At 33.1% G+C, this 25,948-nt stretch overlaps 1 protein-coding gene and 2 pseudogenes across 1 annotated transcript; all 3 read right to left on the minus strand.

Annotated features, from left to right (window-relative positions):
* Positions 1-2,304: 2,304 nt before the first annotated feature.
* Positions 2,305-5,701, minus strand: LOC120180216 (nudix hydrolase 9-like). Its single transcript, XM_039185594.1, has 9 exons — positions 5,562-5,701; positions 5,393-5,467; positions 5,252-5,308; positions 4,917-4,999; positions 4,564-4,622; positions 4,138-4,286; positions 3,862-4,005; positions 3,182-3,340; positions 2,305-2,583 (listed from the first exon to the last, which is right to left on the minus strand). The coding sequence occupies exons 1-9, from the start codon at positions 5,643-5,645 to the stop codon at positions 2,488-2,490; spliced, it is 906 nt and encodes a 301-aa protein (XP_039041525.1). The 5' UTR covers positions 5,646-5,701; the 3' UTR covers positions 2,305-2,487.
* Positions 5,702-12,801: 7,100 nt separating this feature from the next.
* Positions 12,802-14,113, minus strand: LOC120180260 (annotated as a pseudogene).
* A 5,951-nt stretch (positions 14,114-20,064) lies between these two features.
* LOC120180172 lies at positions 20,065-22,863 on the minus strand (annotated as a pseudogene).
* Between the last annotated feature and the right edge of the window lie 3,085 nt (positions 22,864-25,948).

A 25,948-nucleotide genomic window follows, 5' to 3' on the forward strand; every position in this document is an offset into this window, starting at 1 on the left:
GTACCTAGGGTCTATGATACATAAAGATGGGGGTGTGGATGATAACGTTACACACCGTATAAAGGCGAGATGGCTAAAGTGGAGGGTTGCAACTGGAGTTTTATGTGGCAAGAAAGTGCCTCTAAAACTTAAGGGAAAATTTTATAGAATGGCAATAAAACCAGCGCTGCTGTATGGATCAGAATGTTGGGCAATCAAGAAGATCACGTAAGGAAGATGGAGGCCGTAGAAATGAGAATGCTTCGATGGGTATGTGGTAGGACTCTGTGGGACATGACACCAAACTCTTCTATTAGAAGTCCTTGGGGGTGGTGTCTGTATCCGAAAAATTGAGGGAGGGAAGACTACGGTGGTTTGGGCATGTCCTTAGGCGACAACCGTCGGATACGGTCAGGAGGGTAGAGTCGATTATAGTCGACGGTGCCAGAAGGAGAGGACGACCAAGGCGAAAGTGGGAAGACTGCTTGATAACTGATTTGAAGGATTTATCCCTTACCGAGGACATGACCTTTGATAGGAAAATATGGAGACTTAAGACCAGGGTAGCCGAGTAGTGCGAGCCACATCCATAGGGTGTATTATCTCTGTCTTCTTTTAATGTCTTTGTAATAATTTACATGATCTCTACTTTTTATACGTTTTTTTTTGTCATTGGAATTTATGAAGGCTTAGAACTAGGGTAGCGGAGTAGTGTTGCCTTAATTTAGGTTTTAACCCTTTTGACTTCATTCTTTTCTCGTAGCTTGCTATCGTTGACTTCTGTGTATCATGCTCTTCATGTTTCATCTTTTTAAATTTAGTCGGTCTTACGTTTCTATCTATATGCAGATATTTTTAAGCAGAGATTTATTTTCAGAGATTACTTCTCATTACAGACGCGCATACGAAGACTGCATATTAAGAGTGTCCAACTATGTATTTATTTATTCATTTATTTATTTATACATACATTGCATTTTATCTTTATTTTTAATTTTTTGACTGCCGAAGGTCTTCCACGGAAGCTGCTCTCAACCTGGCGTTGGGGGCACCTATACCATACCTCCCCCTTATCCCATTACATATGATAATAGGGTTTTGTTGTTGTTGTTGTATTAGGAGTGTGTATTTAATTGAGTCAAACTGAAGAGAAAATATTTCAAGTTAATAGAATTTACTATTACTATTTTATTATTCAAGTTTTATCTGAAAATTTTAAATTAAATTGAATATGTTTATTTGAGTTTAATTTAAATATAATTATGTATAACATTATAGTATTAATTGGTTTCAATTTAAACTTCTCTCTCTAACCATATACAATATACATATATATGTTTCATGTTCTTTTTCGCATGTGTGAGTAAAATTTGTGGTATTATTTAACAAATCAAATACAATCTAAAATTATATAATATACTTATAGTTTAATTTTTTAAAGGGTAAACTACATGTTTAGTACATAAACTATTACTTTTATTCTATTTTGATATCTAAACTTTATTTTTTCCCAAAATTATACCTAACATTTAGTTTAGGTTTCATTTTATTACCCTACCGTTAAAAAATTAACAGAATTACTAACATGACATTTTTTTTAGTTTTTATCAATAATGTTATGGTATTATCTTATGATGACATGTCAACATCACTATTTAATTTATGACAGTGGAATACCAAAATCAAACTTAAACTAAACGTTAAGTATGATTTAAAAAAAATATAAAGTTTAGTACCAAAACAAAATAAAAGTAATAGTTTAGATACTAAACGTATAATTTATCTCTTTTTTAAAACATGAGATTTTGAGAAAATTTTATCAATAGGAATACAGAGAAATAAAAGAATCGACGAGAATAAAGAATATGCAAAGAGTTGTAGTCATGGACTGAATTAAATAAAATATAAAATTTAAGAATTAAATTAAAAAAAATAATTGAAGTTACAAATATATTTTTAAGGTTGAGCAGAATATGATTAAAAATAAATAAATATACTCGCTTATTTTTATATTAAATAAACATAATTACTCGTACATGTAACCGGTAGACATAATAATATCTGAATAAGCATGCATGTTGGACAACTGTTTCAAATTACATGCAAGTTGGAATCAAAAAATGTATCAGTCCAGAAGAAGAAAACCCCCTTAATAGAATTATAGTTATTATCTTGTTTTCCCTGACAGGGTGGCTATTGAATAAGCATCTATACAACATAGAATGTAAACAAGGATGACATCCTTGAAAATTTCAAATTCTTATATATTTTGAATATTTTCTTCATATTTTTTATTAATAATATATTTTTACCCTTAAAATTTTATAAGTTCACCCCTAACATAAAATTTTGCGTGCATAAAAATTCGTCAAAAGCAGTTAAAATATTCTAGTTACACCAAATTTTATGAACTGAACGTCGTGCTCTGAAATCATATAAAGCAAACTTTAAGATGGAAATATCTAGAAAAGGCAAAACCTTGAAGAGAGTAGCATATGTGAGCTAGCATCAGATGTTCTTCGAGGCTTCAACCATCATCTTATAGAGTGCAAACCCACCTTGATGGCAGCCAGGCATTTTAGATTTCATCTGCTCTACTTCAATCTGATCAACACAAGGGCGTAACATGTTTAAAATTTGCATATTCAACGTTTACAGAAAAAAAAAGGGTTTACTCCATAGCAATGCCACAAGCAGGAAGGAAAGATATGGGGGAAGAGGTAAGACTTGACAATTTTTGTATTCATGATGTGTCCATGTTACTTTTATGTATCACAATCTTGTTTAAGCTAACTATATATTTGTACAATCTTTGAAACGTAAACAAGTTGTGTTATGTAGGCTTTGACATGTTAGTATATTCGTGTCAACTTTTTGTGTTGTGTTGTGCTTTATGTTGATTTTTAGCTATTCTTCCTCTTCATGTCAACTTATAGCACTGCCATAATTTACCACTGGATTCTTAATGCATGCTATGCTACAGTCATTCGTGAAGGTTTCGCTCAACATCACTGCAAGAGCACTAATTAATGAAAACACCAACAAAATGTGCCGCCACCAACGCATTGGCGAGGCTTTGACTAGAAGTTATTTCTAATAACAGCAACTAAAACCAGAAATTGTGCAAAAAATAATAATCAAATTCTATCATTTTTAAAAGAAAAGAGGGTCCAAGGAGAAAAACAAGAAGGGAAACACCTACCATTGAGACTGTATAAAGTTGAGTAGATTCATAGCCATCTTGTGCCTTGGAATATAGTTGATGAATTTCTTTTGATTCAAGACTGCATTTAATGAAGAAAAATATAGCTGGTCTAACATTCAAAACCCTGCGAGATATGCCAATAAAAAGAGGATCTGACTGCAAGCAGGACAAAAAAAGAAGTCTATATCAAAACACTTCTCAAAGGATAATAATCATAACTGGACAACGAAATCAATTATCAAGGACGCAAACAGGACCCGAAATTTGGTTTCCTTGAACAGACAAAAAAGCTATTAATTCAATCAAGAAACCGGAATGAAAGCTATCTGGAAATAACAAAGTTGTCTTTAGACTATATCAAGATGTATTTGTGATGGGATTTTTTGGGAAAATGACACTATTGTCTATGTTATGTGGATTTCTCGTGTGTTTCAGATTACAGTTGACAATTCTCATATGGGGTATGGGGTTTAAATTAAAATCGAAAATTTAAAACCTGAGAAATACACATTCTCATATCCAACATTGGTACTGAAGGTCACAATTGACAAACTAATACAAGAATAAGGAAGAGCTATTTGGAAGAAATGATTCCAGATACTTTGACAATTCAAACTAACCACAATTCAAAACCATGAACAAAAAGAAGCACCAACAACAAAGTGGTCCTCACTTACCAGGGATGTAGTAGGTACTCCAATTTCCTCAACAACTTCACGAATAATGCTTTCAAACATCTCTTGGGAAACCTTTTTATTGACAAGCTCGGAATCTTTCGAGTCTTTGCTGAATTTGTGGGTTTCTATGCCCACTTCTTGAGGCTGTCAAAGCAAAGTATAAAACACCTATGAGAGCATATAAATACGGTAGTTTAAATTTGTCTGCAAAAGAAAAGCAGGGTCTTGTAATCGAAAAGTAAGAAGAACTATCATTAACCATTCAACATGTATTACCTCAGGGTGCCCCCCTGGAAAAACAAAATGCCCAGAAAATTCACCAACATTATGACTCCTTTGCAGCACCACTATTAACTTGTCAGATGTCTCCACGATTGCACCATTTCCAAGAGGGCTTGAGGTGTGTTGACACTGTGTCGGGTCATCTGCAGAAAAGTAAAGCTAACGGTCAAGAGATGCAGAATCTCGCATGTATAAACATTAAACAGGTTTGCAACTGTGTTTGTAAGATCAAAGTTCAAACTTCAGCTAAGTGCTGTCTATATGAACTCAATGTGAATGTGGTAAATTATTATATTGTTTTAGGCATAAGGGGGACAAATAAAAGCGTTTTCTAGCTATAGAATTCATAAATTTGTTTAACTGCTAACAAGGAGAAAGAATCTCATCTGCAGTGAATACTGTAAATTTGTATTGACATACCTTCTGATGCAACCAAGAATTTTTCCCACCAAGGGTTCAAGTTTGTCCCTACAAAAGTTCTGGTAACAAGTAGAGGTGAGGAATCGTTATTATATCAGAAGAACATCAATAAGATATGATAAAGTAAAAGACTTCATGATGCATGCAAAGATTTTCATAGCAGCCACAATATGACGTAAAGATCATTATTTTGCAGTTTTGGTTCTGTCTTCAATATTCACTGGTGATATTAATTGCAATTGACCGCAGCAACATACATTACATCCGCAACCACGATAAACGAGACACAAATGAAAACACTACCAGGATCACAATTTAAATGCATGCATAAAGAAATAGAGTTAAAGATAGACCCGTAATCTGTCAATCCGAGGTGGAGGCATACAAAAGACTCTTGCTTTGATGCATCTCCACTCTTGTGACTATATCCTCCGTACTGGAAAAAATTATCAACAATGCCAAGAATAATCAAAACTAATTTTAAGGAACATCAAAACGAAATAACTTCGTGAATGTGTTCAAGCATGACCATCTTGGTTCTTGAACTTCAATAGTCAATACAAAAATGGGTCAAATTTTCTTTTCCTGCATCTCAAAAGAGTGCGCCCCTAAAAACTTGTGTAGGGGGGAAAAGAAAACACAGAGATCATAGATAAACAAGATTAGATCAGATCAGATCAGATCATACCCTAAACTTCTTGCCATTGAATAAAGATCCATTTTTCTGAACCCTCTGGTCCCATATCTAAGCAAACCAAAGAACATATAAAAGGTAAAAGGACAAAATTGAAGAACTTGACTTTCAAAAACTTCAAAGCTTTAAGTTCACCTCAGAAATGGAATTCTCCAAATTCGTGTCTGAATGAGGAATTCTATCGTAGGATTCACCGAAAAATACGGACAGCTTCATCCACCAAGACAAACAAAGGAAAGCACAATAAGTGAAACATTAAAGTAAATGCAAAAGAGAATGAATCAGAGCCAGAGGAAGTTAAAACCTGTGGCTGAGACAGACCAAAAGGGCATGAAAATAAAAGCTTGTACGCAAGAGAAGAACCCGCCTCACCCACTTCCTTTTCCATTTCTATTAGAACCTTTTATGAAAAAAATTCACGACTTCACCAAAGTTTCAATCTTTTTTCTTAATATAATACATTGGGGGAGAAAAGGGTCAAGCCGTCAAGGAAGACGTGGATAGTGTTGACTAAGCACCGAAAGGTGCATATTAAATGCATCGGAAAAAAAATGAGTTGTTTTGTTGATTTTTTGGGCAATAGTTAAATCATAATTTAGTCATTAAATTTTAGGGTATTTATAAATTAGTCCTTAGTTTTCAACTATAAATACCCTAGCTCATTTAGCTTCAAAATCATCCCAAAGCATTCTAGCTTTCTTCTAATACTAGAGAGATTTTAGAGAGTTTCTTGAGAGTTGTTTTTTCGTTTTTATCTAGAGAGAATTATCATTGTTTTCTCCTTAGTAGATCGAGAGAGGTTGTAATTCCTATTTTCTCATAGTGAAATTCTTCTACCGTTGCCCGTGGTTTTTATCCTAAATATTTTAGGGGTTTTCCACGTAAATTTTGTGTCTCTTTTATCTTCATTTTTATTTTCTCAAATTATCAGTTACGATTTTGCTCTATCCGATAGCCGTCTTCCGTAACAATTGGTATCAGAGCTAGATTAGAGTGTGTAATATCTGCTTATTGTCTTTGTGGTTGCCACCAAAAGGTGGATCCTCCAACATAAGAAAGTAAGAAGTTATTACCCATTCTTTGAAGGTTCCAGAGAACTATTCACGATAGTGAAATAGTGGGAGCTATCCGTAAAAGAAGCTATGGCAACGAAATTTGATATTGAAAAATTCAATGGGAGAAATTTCTCATTGTGGAAATTAAAGATGAAGGTCATCCTGAGGAAAGACGGGTGTCTAGCGGCTATCAGTGAAAGGCCGATGGATTTTGCAGATGACAACAAATGGATCGAAATGGACGGAAATGCTATGGCAAACTTTCATCTAGTATTAGCAGATGAAGTATTGTCAAGCATCGAGGAGAAAAAGACAGCTAAGGAGATATGTGATCATCTCACCAAACTGTACGAGGCCACATCGCTGCACAATAAAATTTTCCTTAAGAGAAAATTGTACACTCTCCGTATGCCAGAATCTACTTCAGTGACGGAGCACTTAAATACACTGAATACCTTATTTTCTCAGCTTACATCCTTAAGCTGTAAAATAGGAGAACAAGAACGTGCTGAACTTCTACTTCAAAGTCTATCGGATTCGTATGATCAACTCATCATCAACTTGACAAATAGTAATGTCACCAGTCTAGTCTTCGATGACGTTGCAGCTGCTGTTCTACAAGAAGAAAATCGGCGTAAGAACAAGGAAGACAGACAAGTAAATCTGCAACAAGCAGAAGCGTTGACAACGACGAGAGGGAGATCAACAGAACGTGGCCAAAGCAGTAGTCACAAACATGGTAGATCGAAGTCCAGAAGCAAAAAGAATTTAAAGTGCTACCACTGTGGAAAGAAGGGTCACTTGAAGAAGGATTGTTGGAGTCTAAATAAAAACTTCAATCCACAAGGCAATACCGCAAACACTTCAGATGATGGAGATGCTCTATGCTGTGAAGCATCAACCACCGTAGAAGGAAGAAAACGATTTGCAGATATATGGCTCATTGATTCAGGAGCAACATATCACATGACCTCAAGAAGAGAATGGTTCCATCATTATGAACCTGTCTCAGGAGGATCTGTTTATAGTTGCAATGATCATGCCTTAGATATCGTTGGCGTGGGAACCATCAAATTGAAGATGTATGATGGAACAATTAAAGTTGTTCGAGATGTGCGGCACGTGAAAGGCCTGAAGAAAAATTTATTATCCTACGGATTGTTGGATAATAATGCAAGCAAGATTGAAACACAAAAAGGAATCATGAAGGTGTTCCGTGGAGTGCTTGTGGTGCTGAAAGGCGAAAAGATAGCTGCAAACTTGTACATGCTGAAGGGAGAGACTTTGCTAGAAGCAGAAGCCTCTGTTGCCTCATGTAGTTCAGATTCTGCAATGCTATGGCATAAGAAACTTGGACACATGTCAGAACAAGGAATGAAAGTCCTTGTGGAGCAAAAGCTACTTCCCAGCTTAACAAAGGTATCACTTCCTTTGTGTGAGCATTGTATAACAAGTAAGCAACACCGGTTGAAATTCAACACATTAAATTCTAGAGGCAAAAGTGTTCTATAATTGGTTCACTCTGACGTATGGCAAGCACCGGTCACATCCCTAGGCGGAGCAAAATACTTTGTCTCATTTATTGATGACTACTCCAGGAGATGTTGGGTGTACCCTATTAAGAAGAAGTCAGATGTGTTTGCAACTTTCAAAAACTTCAAAGCGCGAGTGGAACTTGATTCTGGAAATAAGATCAAGTGTTTCAGAACAGATAATGGAGGAGAATACACAAGCGAAGAATTTGATGACTTTTGCAAGAGAGAATGCATCAAAAGACAGTTCACAGTGGCGAACACTCCTCAACAAAATGGAGTGGCAGAGCGGATGAACAGAACCTTGTTAGAAAGAACACGAGCAATGTTGAGGGATGCAGGCCTAGAAAAATCATTATGGGCAGAAGCAGTCAATACCGCCTGTTATTTGGTGAATCGAGCTCCATCAACTGCAATAGAGCTGAAGACACCAATGGAGATGTGGACTGGTAAACCAACTGATTATTCAAACCTCCATGTATTTGGAAGTATTGTGTACGTGATGTACAACTCCCAAGAAATCTCAAAGCTGGATCCAAAATCCAGGAAATGCAAATTCTTGGGGTATACTGATGCAGTCAAGGGGTATCGCTTGTAGGATCCCACTGCCCGCAAAGTGACCATTAGCAGGGATGTTATCTTTGTAGAAGATAAGCTACAAATAAAAGAAGACGATGATAGCGCTGAAAAGTCAGAGACTACACATATACATGTGGAAAAGGAGGTTGAACAAGGAGATTCTTCTGAAGCAGAACCAGCATATGATGAACAAGAACCAGAGAGTTCTGAAACTCCAACAACTCGCCAATCAGATCGTGTGAGAAGACATCCCAATTGGCACTCAGATTATGTTATAGAAGGTAATATTGCATACTGTCTTTTAACAGAGGACGGTGAGCCATCAACATACCAAGAGGCAATAAACAACTCAGATGCTTCACTATGGATGATGGCGATGTAAGAGGAAATCGAAGCCCTTCATAAAAATAATACATGGGACCTTGTGCCACTACCACAAGGAAAGAAGCCAATTGGTAACAAATGGGTCTTCAAAATCAAGCGAAATGGTGACGATCAAGTTGAGAGGTATCGTGCAAGATTGGTGGTCAAAGGATATGCTCAAAAAGAAGGTATTGATTTCAATGAAATATTTTCTCCTGTGGTTCGACTAACAACAGTTCGAGTAATTTTGGCAATGTGTGCTACATTGAACTTACATCTAAAGCAACTAGATGTTAAAAAAGCTTTTCTTCATGGAAATCTTGAAGAAGAGATTTACATGCTCCAGCCTGAAGGATTTGAAGAAAAAGAAAAGAAGAACTTGGTTTGCAGGTTGAACAAATCTCTGTACGGTCTAAAGCAGGCGCCGAGGTGTTGGTATAAGAGATTTGATTCCTTCATTATGTGCCTTGGATACAACAGACTTAATGCAAACCCTTGTGCTTATTTTAAGAGGTCTGGTGATAACGATTTTGTTATATTGTTTGTTGTATGTGGATGACATGTTGGTTGCAGGACCCAACAAAGATCATATTGAAGAATTGAAGGCACAACTGGCTAGGGAATTTGAAATGAAGGACTTGGGATCAGCAAACAAGATTCTAGGGATGCAAATTCACTGAGACAGAAGTAATAGGAAGATTTGGCTTTCACAAAAGAATTACTTGAAGAAGATCTTGTCACGATTCAACATGCAAGATTGTAAGCCAATTTCTACCCTTCTTCCTATTAACTTCAAATTATCCTCCAGTATGAGTCCTAGTAGTGAAGAAGAGAGGATGGAGATGTCTCGAGTACCGTATGCATCAGCAATGGGAAGTTTAATGTTCGCTATGATATGCACAAGACCAGACATTGCACAAGCAGTGGGAGTGGTTAGTCGGTACATGGCGAATCCAGGCAAAGAGCATTGGAATACAGTGAAGAGGATCCTGAGATACATCAAAGGGACCTCAAATGTTGCATTATGTTACGGAGGATCAAACTTACTAATCAATGGTTATGTAGATTCTGACTATGCAGGGGATTTGGATAAAAGCAAATCTACTACAGGATATGTGTTTAAAATTGTTGGTGGAGCTGTAAGTTGGGTTTCAAAATTGCAGTCAGTCGTGGCTACGTCCACAACAGAGGCAGAATATGTAGCAGCTACACAAGCCAGTAAAGAAGCAATTTGGTTGAAGATGCTATTGGAGGAGCTTGGGCACAATCAAGAGTATGTTTCTCTGTTTTGTGACAGTCAAAGCACCTTGCATCTAGTAAGGAATCTAGCATTTCATTCAAGGACAAAGCACATACGAGTTCAATACCATTTCATTCGTGAAAAGGTGGAAGAAGGGACGGTAGATATGCAGAAGATTCATACCAAAGACAACATAGCAGATTTCATGACGAAAGCGATCAATACCGATAAATTTACTTGGTGTCGATCCTCTTGTGGCCTGTCAGAGACGTAAGCAACATGATGGTACAAGGTAGAAAGAATGGTGTGAAGATATGATTGTTCCAATCAAATCTTCAAGTGGGAGATTGTTGACTAAGCACCGAAAGGTGCATATTAAATGCACTGAAAAAAATGAGCTGTTTTATTGATTTTTTGGACAATGGCTAAATCATAATTTAGTCATTAAACTTTAGGGTATTTACAAATTAGTCCTTAGTTTTCAACTATAAATACCCTAGCTCATTTAGCTTCAAAATCATCCCAAAGCATTCTAGCTTTCTTCCAATACTAGAGAGATTTTAGAGAGTTTCTTGAGAGTTGTTTTCTCCTTTTTATTTAGAGAGAATTATCATTGTTTTCTCATTGGTAGATCGAGAGAGGTTGTAATTCCTATTTTCTCATAGTGAAATTCTTCTACCGTTGCCCGTGGTTTTTACCCTAAATATTTTAGGGGTTTTCCACGTAAATTTTGTGTCTCTTTTATCTTCATTTTTATTTTCTCAAATTATCAGTTGCGATTTTGCTCTATCCGATAGCCGTCTTCCGTAACAGATAGTGTAATCAGATCCTTGCCCAGTATGTTGGGCTATATAATTAAGGTCTGAAAAGTAAAAAAGAACTAAACAACCCAAAACATATTTTGATATTGGGTCTGAAAAGTACACACCATCCAAAAATTTCTGGTAGAGCTTGTTATGGTTTACGTACTTCGAATTGAACAACCAGGACCATTCATGAGAATCTATTGCTCCCTGGTTTAAGTATTCTACGAAAATAGAAAGGGTTACTTGAAAAAGGTGGAAAATCATCAAAACTTGGTGATAGATCTCTGCTTTTATTAAATATATATCGTTTTTTCCCAGATAACAAAATCAGAGGGTAAATGCCATTAAGTTTTCCATTACTTCGTCTGTTTTTTTCTTGTAGATAGAAATAGAGAGATAAAGGGTTGAACTTTAAGTCCCAGTTGAAGCATGGGGAGTGAGTGACCAAAACGGGACAACAACCAACGTTTTCATGATGTTCATGCATGTTGCAGTTTAGGGCTAAAGGTGGTTTATAGGCACCATCCAATGATTTATTACCATCATTAAGGATTTTTGAGACTGCCTGCTCTCCTGCAACTGTCAGATTTTTCTTCTCATAATGAGAATAATTAAGAGTGAGTATTCGCTTGAGTAAAGTCAAAAATTTCGAATTATTCAAATTGATTAGTCTTATTTTATCATTCAATTTTTTTTTTAGTTGAGTTGATTTTTCTGAGTTTATTTTCAAATTTAGTTATAATTATTTATAATATTATAGTACGAATGAATTTAAATTTAATGCCTTTTCTAACCATATAAGAAATATATATATATTTATTCATATTTTTTTTGCATTATAATGTTGTTTAATAAATCAAATGTCATCTAAAATTATAAAATATATTTATAATATTATTTTTTAAATAATGTATTTTGATGACGAAGTATGTATGAGAGTATAAAGGAGTCCTGAGATTAATGGAAAAAAGGATAAAGATTTTATTGGTCCTAAAGCAATATACTTAAGTGTCACTGGTGCATTGGTAAATCTTACTAATCATACAAGACCTGACATGTCATTCGTGGCCAACTTATTAATAAGATTTAGCTGTTGTTCGGCCTAGAGATTTTACAATAGAGTTGTCATATTTTCGTTATCTTCAAGATACAAAATATGAAAATATTATTTCCTAACTTACTCAAAACAAATTTGGATGATTTTGCAGATAGATGATACTTATTTAATTGGAATACGCTCAGTCATAAATTGATTATGTTTTCATATATGAAGGTTTTATAACTTTTTGGCACTCAATGAAACAAAATAATTACAGTCACTTCTTTTAATTATTCTAAAATTTTGACTATCCACGAGTCTTTATATATATGTGACTAAGATTTATAATTCATCGCATACTAGAAAATCATGGTCTATGTTCTAAAAAAGAAACTCCAACAATCTTACATGAAAAAATGGAGATAAATTCATTCAAATGAGAACTTAACATATCTATTTACTAAAATACTTTGTAACGCTACATTTTAGAAGTTGATATTCAACACTAGATTGTGTCGTTTCAAAGATCTTAAATGATACATAAATCAGAGAGAATAGAGACTTGTTATAAAAAAAATTCCTTAACTAGGTTTTGCCCCATGAATTTTTTTAGTAAGAATTTTAATAGGACATGTAATTTGTATTAAAGTGTGAAATGAAGTATGATTTTTCTTTCAGTAGATTTTTTATAATAAGATTTTAACAAGATAAATATTTTATAATAAGCATTCAAAAGAGATTGTTATAACTAATTATTATCTGTAGATGTCTTATTACAATTAGAACTTTATATATTAAATATAATTTTGATATATTAAGATATTGATATCTATTAACATTAGAATTTTTGCACAACATTTATAGAATTCTGTAAAAAGTTTTACCTTGATTTCATAGTTTTACTTTTTTTAGGTTACCTTGCCAGACTTTTTAATCCTTTGGGACTTTGAAGGTGGCTTCAGTTTCATGTTGAATCCAACCATACTTTTCCATATAAGGATTAATTAGCGATGTCTTTCATGGGTATGTGTGAATGTCATCTTTCCACACATTCACATCACCTGCCCTCACAACTTCCCACAAACAACTGTTGCACTCAAACCCAGCACCCAAGCTTGTCATCAAAATCCTATCCCCTTTCTTCAACCTCTTCTTGGCTTCCATGTATGCTAAAACATACCAAACACTTGCTGCTCAAGTGTTCCCATATCGATGCAGCGTCATCCTAGCCGGTTCCAAATCATATTCTGTCAAACCAAGGCTTACTCCCACCCCATCGATCACTGCTCTCCCTCCCGTATGGATGCAGAAATGGTCCACTCCACTCTTGAAGTTCACCCCTTCTTTGATCGGTCGATTGGGGGCGTAACCACGGCGGTCGTTCCATATTTTAACGAGTGAAACTGCCTTGAACCGAAGCAGTTCCCTAAAGGGCAGGATCTTTGGGGCGATGATTTTTAAATTGTCGGCGAGAGAACTAATCGCGGCTTTCGGAAGGCTTTTGCTAAGGAAAACTCCCCTTATTCCTTCATCGTCTTCTTTATGGTAACAACAATTATATGACTCGTCTATGGCTCCATGATGTGATCTCACCAAGCATTTCAGTTTGTACATTGCTCGATGTTTTAAGGACTACTTGTTCGTCAAAAGGATTGCGCAGCCACCGGAACGGAACAAACAATTTGAGAGAATCATCCATTTGTCGGTGCCGGGATATCAGCTTAAACTCAACGAATCCGTCGTTACTAGCAGAGCGATCTTGTTCATTGTATGATTTGAAGACATTGCGAACAATTTCAAGAGAAATCAGACTTGTACTACAAGCCATTCCAGTTAAATTAAAAGATTTGATGTCTGGTCGCATTTTGTAGTGATTTATGATTCGAGAGCTCAGAGAAGGAACCGCCGATAACATGGAGACATTGACAAGTAAAACATCGATTTCCTGAGGGGAAATGCCTGCCTTCGATAACACCTTCGCAATGCTGTCGTGAAAAAACTCGTCCATTTCAGAGATTCCATCTTCCAATTTCGGACACTCTTCTCTGCCGGAAAACATGATTTTCGTTGAGTATGTTTGATCACCGATGCCCGAACTGACACCGGCTTTCAACAAGAACTTGTACTCGTTAAGGCCGAGGTTCTTGTTCCGTTTCATCACCTCCCCACAGAAGTCGACCCCACTTCCACAACATGAAGAAAAATACAGCGGAATGGTCAACAACAAAAAGAACAGCTCCATGAGAGAAACCCTTGTTAGACATCGACGTGGTATATATGAGCTCAAAAAACCCCTTTATAAAGGAGAAAAAAGCCCCCAACCCTAGTAACTACTGCTTAGATATAATGGACAAATCATTTACATTTAATCAATGAATTAGAATTAGAATTAGAATTAGAATTATAGATTTCCTCCTACATGATTTCAAAGTCTCCGAGCCCACAATTAGTTGGCTAATAAATAGTAACTACTGCTTTGATTATTAAACCAATCTTTGGGACCCATGAATGATCAATAATTCATATTGTCCCTTTGTGATAGATTGCTATTGCTAAAGTTTGAACTTTGAAGTAACATTTCTTACATATTTGGAGATATTCATCCAAATCACTTATAGTCCATATTGGGATTTCTAACAGTCGCTTGAAACTTAAAAGGTAATATTATCCATCGATCTGCCACTAATGAAATATCTTTATATCCAAGCATTGAAACATCGTTTGACAAAACAAAGAGCTTATAAAATGCATACATATATAGATTTGTATCCGGTTATTTTTCAATCTCCTTTAGGTTAGGTTGGTTGCATATTATAATTTTCAACTACTCTCATTGGGAGTGTGTATTTAATTGAGTCAACTTGAGTAGAAAATATTTCAAGTTAATAGAATTTACAATTATTATTTTATTGTTCAATTTTATCTGAAATTTTTAACTCAAATTGAATATGTTTATTTGAGTTTATATTTAAATTTAAATATAATTATGTATAATATTATAGTATTGATTGGTTTCAACTTAAATACCTCGCTCTAACCATATACAATATATATATATATATATATATATATATATGTTTCATGTTCTTTTTCGCATGTGTGAGTAAGATTTGTGGTATTATTTTATAAATCAAATACAATCTAAAATTATATAATATATTTATAGTTTAATTTTTTAAAGGGTAAACTACACGTTTAGTACCTAAACTTCTACTTTTGTACCATTTTGATAACTAAACTTTAATTTTTTTCCAAAACCATATATAACGTTTAGTTTAGGTTTCATTTTGGTATCCTGCTGTTAAAAAATTAATAGAACTACTGACATGACATTTTTTTCTCAATGATGATATGACATTATCTTATGATGACACGTCAACATCATTGTTAAGTTACGGCGGAGTACCAAAATAAAACCTAAATTGTACATTAGTTATGGTTTTGAAACAAAAATAAAGTTTAGGTACCTTTTTTAAAACATGAGATTTTGAGAAAGTTTTATCGATAGGAATATAAATGAGTAAAAGAATTGATAAGAAGAAAGAATATGTAAAGAGTCATAGTCAAGGGACTAAATTAACTAAAATATGAAGTTAAGGAATTAAAAGAATATGTTAAAATGATTAAAATTTTGTCAAAAAATAAACTTAAAACAAATGAAAATGTGAAGAACGGATAAACTAAAATCAAATCATAATACAATTAAATCATTTAGTTGATGTCGTATTAATTTTTGATAAATTACTAAATAACAATTCAAAATGATTAAAAATAGTGTAATTGTAACACCCTTAATCCGTATATGTCTCAATATACGAGTCAAAGATATCACATTAACTTGAAAACATTTACTGAATTAAAATTTCCCTAAAAATTTGTTTCCTTTGAAAACACTCTTATTCTAACTTAAAAAATCTATTTTAAAGTATATTTCAACTTATAATTTATTTCTTTATTACAGGAAAATAAAATCATTTGTTAATTAGTAATTTTTACTAAACCATGTTTTTTCGTAAAATCTTTTAAAAACATAATAATATAATAAATTCTTGTCATGCATAGATACATATAAAACTAAACTAAAATAGTTCTAGTTTACTATTACAAATTATTTAAAATAAATACGATAAATAGAAACTACTGACATAATTATAAATGTCACTATAAGTCAAAAGAAACATCATAGATGTCTTACTGATACCGATGATATGTATGTATTTCCAGAAAGATGCTCCGATAGCTCCTTACTGATCGTACTTATCCTTATTAGAACCTACGCATGAAAATCATCATGCGCTAAGTATAACTTAGTGAGGCAGTAATAATCTAAGGTGAGAAAAAATATGAAAATATCATAAATATAAATAAAATAATTCAACTTAAAACATTAAACTGGCAAACCAACTTATCCAAATCGATTTCTTCACTGAGACCTGAAATTTCTTTTTAAATCATGAACTCATAAAAATTCTGATAAATAATATATGATAAAATAAGCATATCATGCTTTCTGCCAACTAGAATTCATTTACAACTTACATATTCATTTTCATAGCCCAATGCATATTTATGAGAACATAAGATACGTGAGTAAGGTGCACACTATGCACAACACGGTGCAAATCGTAACTGATATTGAGATATGATGCACTTTAGTGCCATCATAACCTCAATAAGCACCAACAGAGCTGGACATTGATACACGAATGTACTAAAGTTGATATAATAACATTGATACACGAATGTACCAAAGCTGATATGATAACATTGATACACGAATGTACCAAAGCTGATATGATAACATTGATACACGAATGTATCAAAGTTGATAATACTCAACTAATGACATGCCAAGTGTACCAGTAATTCTCATTATACATACAATGGGCTCATGTATCATAATTAAATTCATAATCAACATATCATGCTTAAGCAGTTCATACCCTAAATCATTCATAAAAATGATATAGAATATTATAAAAATATTCCTTATAAAGTTTATAAATCATGCTGGAAATTGGAATGAGGTTGACTTATTGCAAGTCGTCATCGATCAAAATATCGATCAAAATAATTAAATAAATAACCGCACTCACATTTGCCTCACTACAGAACTTTTATACAATAGTCTTAGTCACGAGCTTTGTCTTTTCCTTTCGAATCATTCGGATTGCTAGATTTATCGTAGTCTGACAATACCAAATTATAACACAAAATGTTCGAACTACATATTAGTATCACTACATATTAGTATCGTACTAATATAAGCTCATTTTAACATTTGAAAATCTATAAAATAAAATCGATAACTAAATCGATATCAACTAAACTCATAACTCCATTATAACTTCAAACCACATATTTTAAATTCTTTCTAGAATTCAACTCAATTTTTTCTTTAATTCATAATGGTCATTCACCATTATGATAATTGTACATTAATTACTAAAATTCCAGCACTTGAATAAAATACCCAAAATAATATTTCTTCATTTAAGAACTTGCAAACAAGTCCCCAAAGTTTTGGAACCTTTCGATTTCCACCATCTAACCATTAAAATGAATTCCTTTCAACATTTTCAATTTATTCAAAATGGTCTCTTGTCATTTAACTTCAATTCCAAGCATCCAAACATATACTCAACATTTAAACATTACTCTTCATCTTCTAATCCATTTCAACTTAAATTCTAAAATTTCCATATTCAGACAACTTGCACTACCTTTAAAGAATCAATATTCTGTATTGATATGCACACTGGAATTTAATTTTGTTTTTTCCGTTGAAAACTAGACTCGAATAAAAATATATCCATATAAATAAATTATTCTAATTCATTCTATACAATTTATGGTGAATTTTCAAAGTTGACCGACATAATCTGTTTTGGGAAGAATCTGCTGCCCGTTTTTTTGACCTTTCCTCGGTTAAAAATTCATATCTTTTTTATACACCTTAAAATTGATTCCCGTTTATTTTAAACAAAACTAGATTGATATACGAACATAATATATAAAAATCACCTCCAAATAATTTTTATAAAATTTCTGGTGAATTTTCAAACTCACTGCCAAATTCCATCTAAATTGTTTTCATTAACTTCATCATTAGGTTCTTCATCAATTCTCACAACCAATTATTTAAAATCACTTAACTCTTCATAACCCCTAAAACACAAGAAATCAACATCCCCTTCATCAACTCAAGATGAACTTGAACATAAACCCTAGTGATATTCATGTCAAAACGCAACAAATTGAACGTAGAACATTTTTCCTAACTACACCAAAGTATAATTCTCAAGAAAATAACTTCAAAAATAAAAATAAAAATCTTACATATTTTATCTTGAGAGTTTTGTCCCTGGTGAAGAAAGAAGCTGAAAATGGCTTCATTATCTTGAATATTCTATTATATAATACTTAATACACTTGACAATGTTTAATTTAATTGAATTTAATATTTAATTAATGAAAAATCTCAAAAATATCCTTAATAAATCTTGAAAATTACTAAATGTCATTTTCATATCATCCATTAAAATGTTTCTTGGTCAAAGATGAATTAACTTGGCTTTAACTTTCGAATTTGGCCATTTAATTTTTAAAAATTACATTTTAGTCACTAAAATTCACTATTCGGACAAATCTTAAAAATTGCATGGTTCTGAGTAAAATTTCTTTGATATATAATATGAAAATAATATATCCAATCATTTTCTAACATCCTTCAAATTTTTGTAAAATTTTAGTTCAATCCGATTATCCGATTTCAATACCGACTTTACTACTTTCTAGCTTTCAACATAATTCTCGTATCAAAAATCTGTTTTTCACTAAAACCTGTATTTTAATCCAAACTGTTCATTTACATGCTAAAATATATAACTTTTCAAAATTATAATTTTGGTCCTTAAACTTTTCAAAATTTATACTTTAACTACTAAACTTTCAAAACTTATATTTTAGTCACTAGAAAAAATTTGGGGTATTACAGTAATAAAATAGGGTGATAATTTAAATATATATATATATATTATATATAAGACAGATGTTAATTTGAACAAATCAAATGGACTGGAATACATATGTATAAGTCTAGTAACAAATCATTCAATAAAAAAATATTAAAACTATATTTAAATACTCAACCAATGCAAGACTTGTCACTTGGAATCACCAACGATCTAATCGATCAGTTATAGTCTAAGATGCATAATTTCATCATACCAAAATTTATTAGTTTATAATCTTTATTTGTATGTGTATTTTCAGAATTAGTATAAAATTGAAGAGTTAATTTTTTAAAAGTAATGACTAAATCGACTAGTAATTAAGAGTAAAGTTTATGATTATATTAATTTATAAAGGTACAACATCGTCATTCTACTTTTCAGTTAACGAAAGATGATGAGAGATATAAATTTAAAAACATTAGTGATATATTTACGACTTTTGATAGTTGGATGATTATGCATGAGGCGTTTATGGCCACTGTATGTATGTGATGGGCTTGGTAAAGGAGGAGGCCTTCAATGCCTAAGTCTTGGCCTCTGGCTAGACAGAAGGCAGGTCGAAGACTATATGTGATCCATCCTCGTGAGCTTTGGTTATATTGGCTGAAACGCTAACCAATTGCTTTAATCTCCAGCTATGTCCTAATTTTATTCAATTCAAAACTCAAGCATTTGAAGAATACTTTTATGGATGTCGGTTGACGTCCTATTTTTATCATTATCCTTGAGAAGTGATACACAACATATTATAAATTGACAGACTGACCTGGTTTTTATTTATTTTTCCATCCTACATCCGTTTTATTGTAAAAATAGTAACCAATGAATTTTTATTATCGTATAATAATAATTTGTCCTATGATTTGACTGACCAAGGTTAATCTCAAAAGTATACAGGTCCTAATTTAATGTTTATGTAAAAGCTTTTAATGCTAGCCATTGAACCCATACTCCAATGCCGAGCAACAGGCACGTGACTCCTTTTAACCAAAGCTCAAAAGTATAAGTTTTCAAACTCATATATAGTTTTAGTATATTAAATTTATAATTACCTATAATCACTCACTTGGCCTTGGCTCATTCCTAACCACTTGTAAAGTTCCATTTTAAAATCATGGGATTCTCCAAAGAAAATAAAATTATTTTATTAACATATTTAGTCCCTTGGATCTCTTACAAATAAATATATAAGATCGACTATTCTTTATACACGTGTCAATCAATTCATACAAATCCTATTTGTCCTTGTTTTACCCACACGAACCTATATACGCCAAAGTGGCCGGGGATTCTTTCCCCGCCAAAATAGGATCGGTTCAATGACTCCGCCCACCGTGGCTTTAACTTGACGTAACACTCCCATGGAGCAAATCCGACCAGTAATTTCCCAAATCATCAGGGGAATATCTGACAAATGAATCAACCCAGATTTCTTTCCTCGGGTGTATTCCTCCGTACGTGTCGTAAAACTCCTTGTAGATGGGTACTATCTGCCTCGCCAAAGATATTTTGATATCGTCTCGCAGTCCCGGGTCGGGTACGACCCAAGATGTTTGTTTCGTGTAGGCTTCTTCAAAAGCCGAATTAAATTTTCTGAAATGCTCTTTCACTTCATCGACTGGGATCTCAGCCGTCGGATCTTCGGGCAGTGATGCAAGCACTTTTCTCCATCCCATTCTCACGTAATTCGAGCGTACTGTTTCACTTTCAGTTCGTGATTCGTCATCCACTCCTCACCGAAAAGAATCTTCAAATTCGATTGTCGGACTTTTCCGACAACGTACTGGAGATTATTTGCCAAAAACAAATAAGAAAGCGACACGTCTTTGTACATCGTGGCATGCCCGTCGAGTTTACACAGCATGAGGAGGATAAGCCAAGCTAAGCGGACCGAAACCGACGATGAAATACTCTCCTCATTGTCGGCGCTACCAAAGAATGGCTCTGGCAAAGATGACGGAATCGTTAACGGCCAATCTGCGACGATGTCGGAGAGAACCTCGTTGTAATCGGCAAGGAAAGAGAGGTAATTCATGACGTAACGTGTGAGGGGGTGGATCCCTCCGCCTGGAACCGTCGATTTGGATGTATTCTTTTGAATCGCCGTTTCGAAGCTCGTTAACATCGTTCTAACGGCGTCACCTAGCTTGATTAAGGAGTTAATGGCGGTTGATCGGACGGTTGAGGTTGATTCACAGCTGAACATTAATTCAATCTCGGGCCAATTATTGGAAACCGCTTCATATACATCCAAGAAACGGAACATTTTATCGGGAGTTTTCTTGCACTTGGCTACATTTTCTGGGAAATCAAACAGAGCCAAAGCTCCCTCTTTCGAAATTTCCGTAAAGCAAGATTCCCCCATAGCAGGCGCAATTGAGAACACTTGATCGCTGAGAATCCTCTCTCCGGGAAACAGCGTTTTAACGGCCGTTTTAACAGCGTGTAGCCAATTCTTGATTTTAGCCTCCAAAACTTCCCAATTCATCTTCTGAATCTTCTGTGAGTTCAACGTCCTGTCAACTCCGAGACTGTGAAGAGCTTCATCGACGAACGATTTCCGAATAATTTTATAAACTTTGATACATTCCTTGGCGTACCCAGCTTTTATCATGATCTCCGTGATGGCTCTTAAATCTTCTATTGCAGCTATCGACACTCACTGGGTTTCTGGGATTGAGTCAGTCTCGTCCTTTGACTCGTTCTCTGGCTCATATTCTTCGAAATCTGAAGAGCTAGACCTGGAAGCTGATGGTCTAGAGGATGAGTGAGTAGAAATGGATTCTGGGTCAAGATAAAACCGATTAAACTTCAAAATCTGGTAAAACTCCTTCTCGAGCAGTTTCATGGCGGTTTCCATCAGTTCTTGAGCTCGTACAAGCTTCTCGGAACTCGCTTGATTTGAAAGCAAGTACTGCATAGCTTTTTGTAGACCCTTAGCTGCGTTTGGTTCACGGAATGTAAGATTATCAGTGGGAATAAAAGATTATCAGAGAATATGATTACTTGGAATGTTGTATTTTATGTTTGGTTGGTTTAACTGGAATGTAAGATTACCATGTTTGGTTAAAGGAATAAAATATTATTAGAATGTATATTTGACTAAATTGTCCTTATTATATATTTGTATAATATTACAAATTATAAAATATTTATATATTTTTTTAAAAAATTAAATTCATAATATTTATATAATTTTTTTACAAAATTAAAAATATAAAAAAGGTTTAATGAAAGGGTAAAAAAAATTTTAACCTCTGAACTTTATATAAAATTTTAATTATAGATTTTTTTTTTATAAATCTAAAATAATTTAAGGATAAATTTGTAATTTAACATTCGTAGAATTTTTATTATTCAATGACAGAAGAATGATATTTTTGAAAAAAATAAAAAATTAAGGGCATTTTAGTTTAAAACGCCGGTAATATTACAATACCTAAGGGAATGGAGGTAATAACATTCCCGATAATATACCCCAAAAAATCTACTATTGATAATAAAACATTACCGGAAAAGAGATTCCCGGCCAACCAAACATGGGAATGTGGGATTCCCATCCCATAATCCTTGAACCAAACACCCCCTTAATGGAAGACAAATACTGTTTAGCTTCTTCCCTACTATTGGAGAAAAGAGAAGCCGTGTTACGGAGGGGGTCGTCGTCGTCGGACAAGGAATCCCATTTGGTGATGATAAACTCGGCAGTTTGAATATTTTCTTCCATTATTGACTCGGAAAAAGTTGGGGCAAGTGGAGAAGCAGGTGGAGTCATCCTGGTGGGAGATAGTGCTGATTTGAAGATGGTCCTCATTCCTTATTAACAAGCTGAATCGATGGAGTTTGATAATCACACAAGGAAACAGAAAGCAAATAACTATGTGGGGATCGAGTGTTGGGGATAATTTGGGGTAATATAGAGAAAAGGCTGTAGGAAGGAAAGTAGGAAAGTGCCAATATATGGTTGGGGGGGGGGGAGTGAAAGGGCGGCTTCAACCAGGCCAGGGGGTTGAGAGAACTGAGAAGGCGGCGAAGAGGTAAGCATTGAACGCGGTTTAAAACTTGAAAATGACAAGTTCGTTTTTGGGGTGATTGCTTTTAACAGGCTGATAATGACTCCTTCTTTCATCAATTTACGTAGTTAAGGGTGGTAGATTTAAAGAAAATGTACATAAAATGTTTTTTTAATTTTACAATAGTTATATTGTTATTAAAGAAATAATGTGTCCCTTTAAAACAAATGAATAATTATTAAAAACTTTTCAACCCCATATTTTTAAAATTTTACAATACTTACATTGTTTAAAAGAAATAATATATATATCAACAACCATTTGGTCCAGTGAAATAAGATAAATGTTCAAATCCTAGTGTTTGTGAATGGATCAAACTGAGTTGGGAGAGTCGTCCTTGCCTCTACATTACTCGATATGGATTAGTCAATCAATAGATCAGATACCTTTAAAACTAATGAATACATTATCCTATTACATATGGAAATAGGGTTTTGTTGTTGTTGTTTAAAACTAATGAATAATTATTAAAAACAATTCAATAAAATGATTTCACTCATCATTCATTTACTATAACATGTGTATATATGAAGAGTGTTTAGCTAACCACTTTAGAAATTAATTAACTCATATAACAAACTAACAACCATTACAATTCTATTAACTAATTTATGCAGCTTTTAATCTCAACATTCCCTTGTTTTCTTAATTAATCACTAATATTCAATCTATTGACCCACTAATCCAGATCGGATACTATAGAGGCGAGAGCGATCGTCCCAACCCAGTTTGCTCTATTCGCAAACGTCAGGATTCGAAACTCTGACATTGCTTAAAAGACCTAGTGTCTCATCCCACTAGACCAATTGATCATTGGTCTCAACATTCCCTTTTTAACTTAGAGATGAAAAAATTATTTCTCAAACTAATTTGACAACCAAATAACTATGTTGCTGTGAATAAAGGGTTTAGGGAGGCATAACCATTTACGAGCGTGGTATGTGATATGTCACAATGCTCTAAAATTTAAGGGTATTTTAAATATATATATATATCACAATTTTGCTTCTAGCAGTGTTCTAAAATTATATTTACCTATAATTCATGTTTAGACAATATCTAACTAGACATTTGAAAGTCACCAACTACAAATTTAAAGTGCATGTGAATTATTGGATCCATTTCCAGCAAAAATTTATATGATATGATTGATATCATGATAGTGCTTTTATTACTTTTATTAATTAGATTTGTAATTTTCAAGTGCAGTATATATGATATTGCTTAAATGTGTATTACTTTTTGAGTTGTAATGAAAAGTTTTACCGAAATATTATGAATTTTAAAACATTTTTTAAAATTATAATTTTAAGATAAATTATAATTACCATATTTAAAAAATTAAATTATCACTTAAGAATATTTGAAAAGCATTAAAATAAAATTATAGTTATAGTTGAGAGGCTAAATGAGATATTATTCATTAATTTTAATGTGTCAACAATGCTTTCAATAATAATTAACGACGTGATGCTCATTTTATGATAAAATTTATTGTTAATTGTATAAAATTTAAAAGTTTAGTGATTAGAAAGATTATTTTAAGGTAATTTGAATTTTTTTTAGAGTTACATAAAATATCATCAATTATACAAATTATTGTATAACTACACCAATAATTAATTATCACACAAAATGTTACAAAAGTTCAAATAATTTGTTAAATTTGATAACAACATTTTAGTAGTATACACAAAGTATTAGTAAATTTTACACACGCAAAAAATGACAAAATTATAATAATTTGTATGACCTTCCTTAAGAATTTCCCTGACTCGAGATCTTTAATGGTTTGTTCAATGCAAACCGTTTATACATTTTGATATACAAATGAGTTCCATTACTATGTCATATTCCATTGCTTGTTCATCAAGCCTTTTATTCATGATTACAAATTTGAAAGTGTAAATGGATACTCGAGGACTCGAAAAGGGATAATTTTTTAAGAAGTAAAAAGTAATTTATAATTATTCTATAAATATTTAGATTATATATAAAAGTGATAAAATAGATTGTGCGGGCATTATATTTGATCTATGAAATTGACAGATAACAAATTTCCCTACTTCTACTAACCTACAAGATTTACATGTAATTCTTGATGAGTTGCAATTGAAATGGCATTTGTTGAATTACACATGTCCTGTTGTTTTCTGGGTAGTAATTAGTGAAGGTGTAGAAGATGTAATTGTTTTGCTTTTCTGTTTTGCATGACACAAAGGGAGGAAGGCAGGGGAGGTGATTGAAGAAATGATTTTGAAAGTCATTTAGGGGCCTACAACAATCAATTAACAAGTAGGATGAGCCAAGCAAATAGTTGCACACTTCAGACTTCAAACTTACGACTACTTCTCATCTTTGCTCGTTTCAATTTCTGTTTTGATCCGCTTTTAAGATTACATCAATATTTGTGCTTGTGGTTATAACATTATTTTTATACATTATTTTCTTTATTCATTCTTTTTCTTTCAATATAATATAAATATTTATTTAAACACGGCAAATTTAATTACATAACAAATTTACCATATATCGATTTCTTCTTTCTTTGGATCCATTGATTCTATTCCAAATTTTCGATTAAGTAATGGCCGAAGAAGAAAACGACACAAAAACACTCTACGCGTTCTTGTTCTTTTAATTGCTTTTCAAGATACTTTTATTTTCCATAATACTTTTTTGGACCTTAAAATATATTCCGACAACCATTAATATGTACCTTTCATTCGTTTGAAAGAAAAAAACAATATCATAAATCAATGATATGACAGCGATCAACCTACTCATATTGGTGATTAAAATTTTAATAACTTATGATAATCATGCTTATACAATTTATAAAAACAAAATTTAAAAATTAATTTAAAATATTTAAACAATTTATAAAATATAAATTTAAAAATTATACTTACTCGTATCGGATTTAAACATTCCTTGATTATTTTCAATGTAACTATACTTTCTAAAATTTAAACTTCCATCTTTATC

Source organism: Hibiscus syriacus, unplaced genomic scaffold (assembly GCF_006381635.1).
Source record: "Hibiscus syriacus cultivar Baekdansim isolate YM2019G1 unplaced genomic scaffold, ASM638163v2 tig00112491_pilon, whole genome shotgun sequence".
In the NCBI taxonomy this organism is placed as follows: Eukaryota; Viridiplantae; Streptophyta; class Magnoliopsida; order Malvales; family Malvaceae; genus Hibiscus; species Hibiscus syriacus.

Bases quoted from the DNA above. Each gene is read 5' to 3' on its own strand.
- LOC120180216 (XM_039185594.1), bottom strand. From the start codon at position 5,645: ATGGAAAAGGAAGTGGGTGAGGCGGGTTCTTCTCTTGCGTACAAGCTT. The intron at 5,309-5,392 runs GTGAACTTAAAG...TGGTTTGCTTAG, and splicing joins TGGAGAATTCCATTTCTGAG to ATATGGGACCAGAGGGTTCA. The intron at 4,623-4,916 runs GTCTATCTTTAA...ACTTGTTACCAG, and splicing joins CTCGGATTGACAGATTACGG to AACTTTTGTAGGGACAAACT.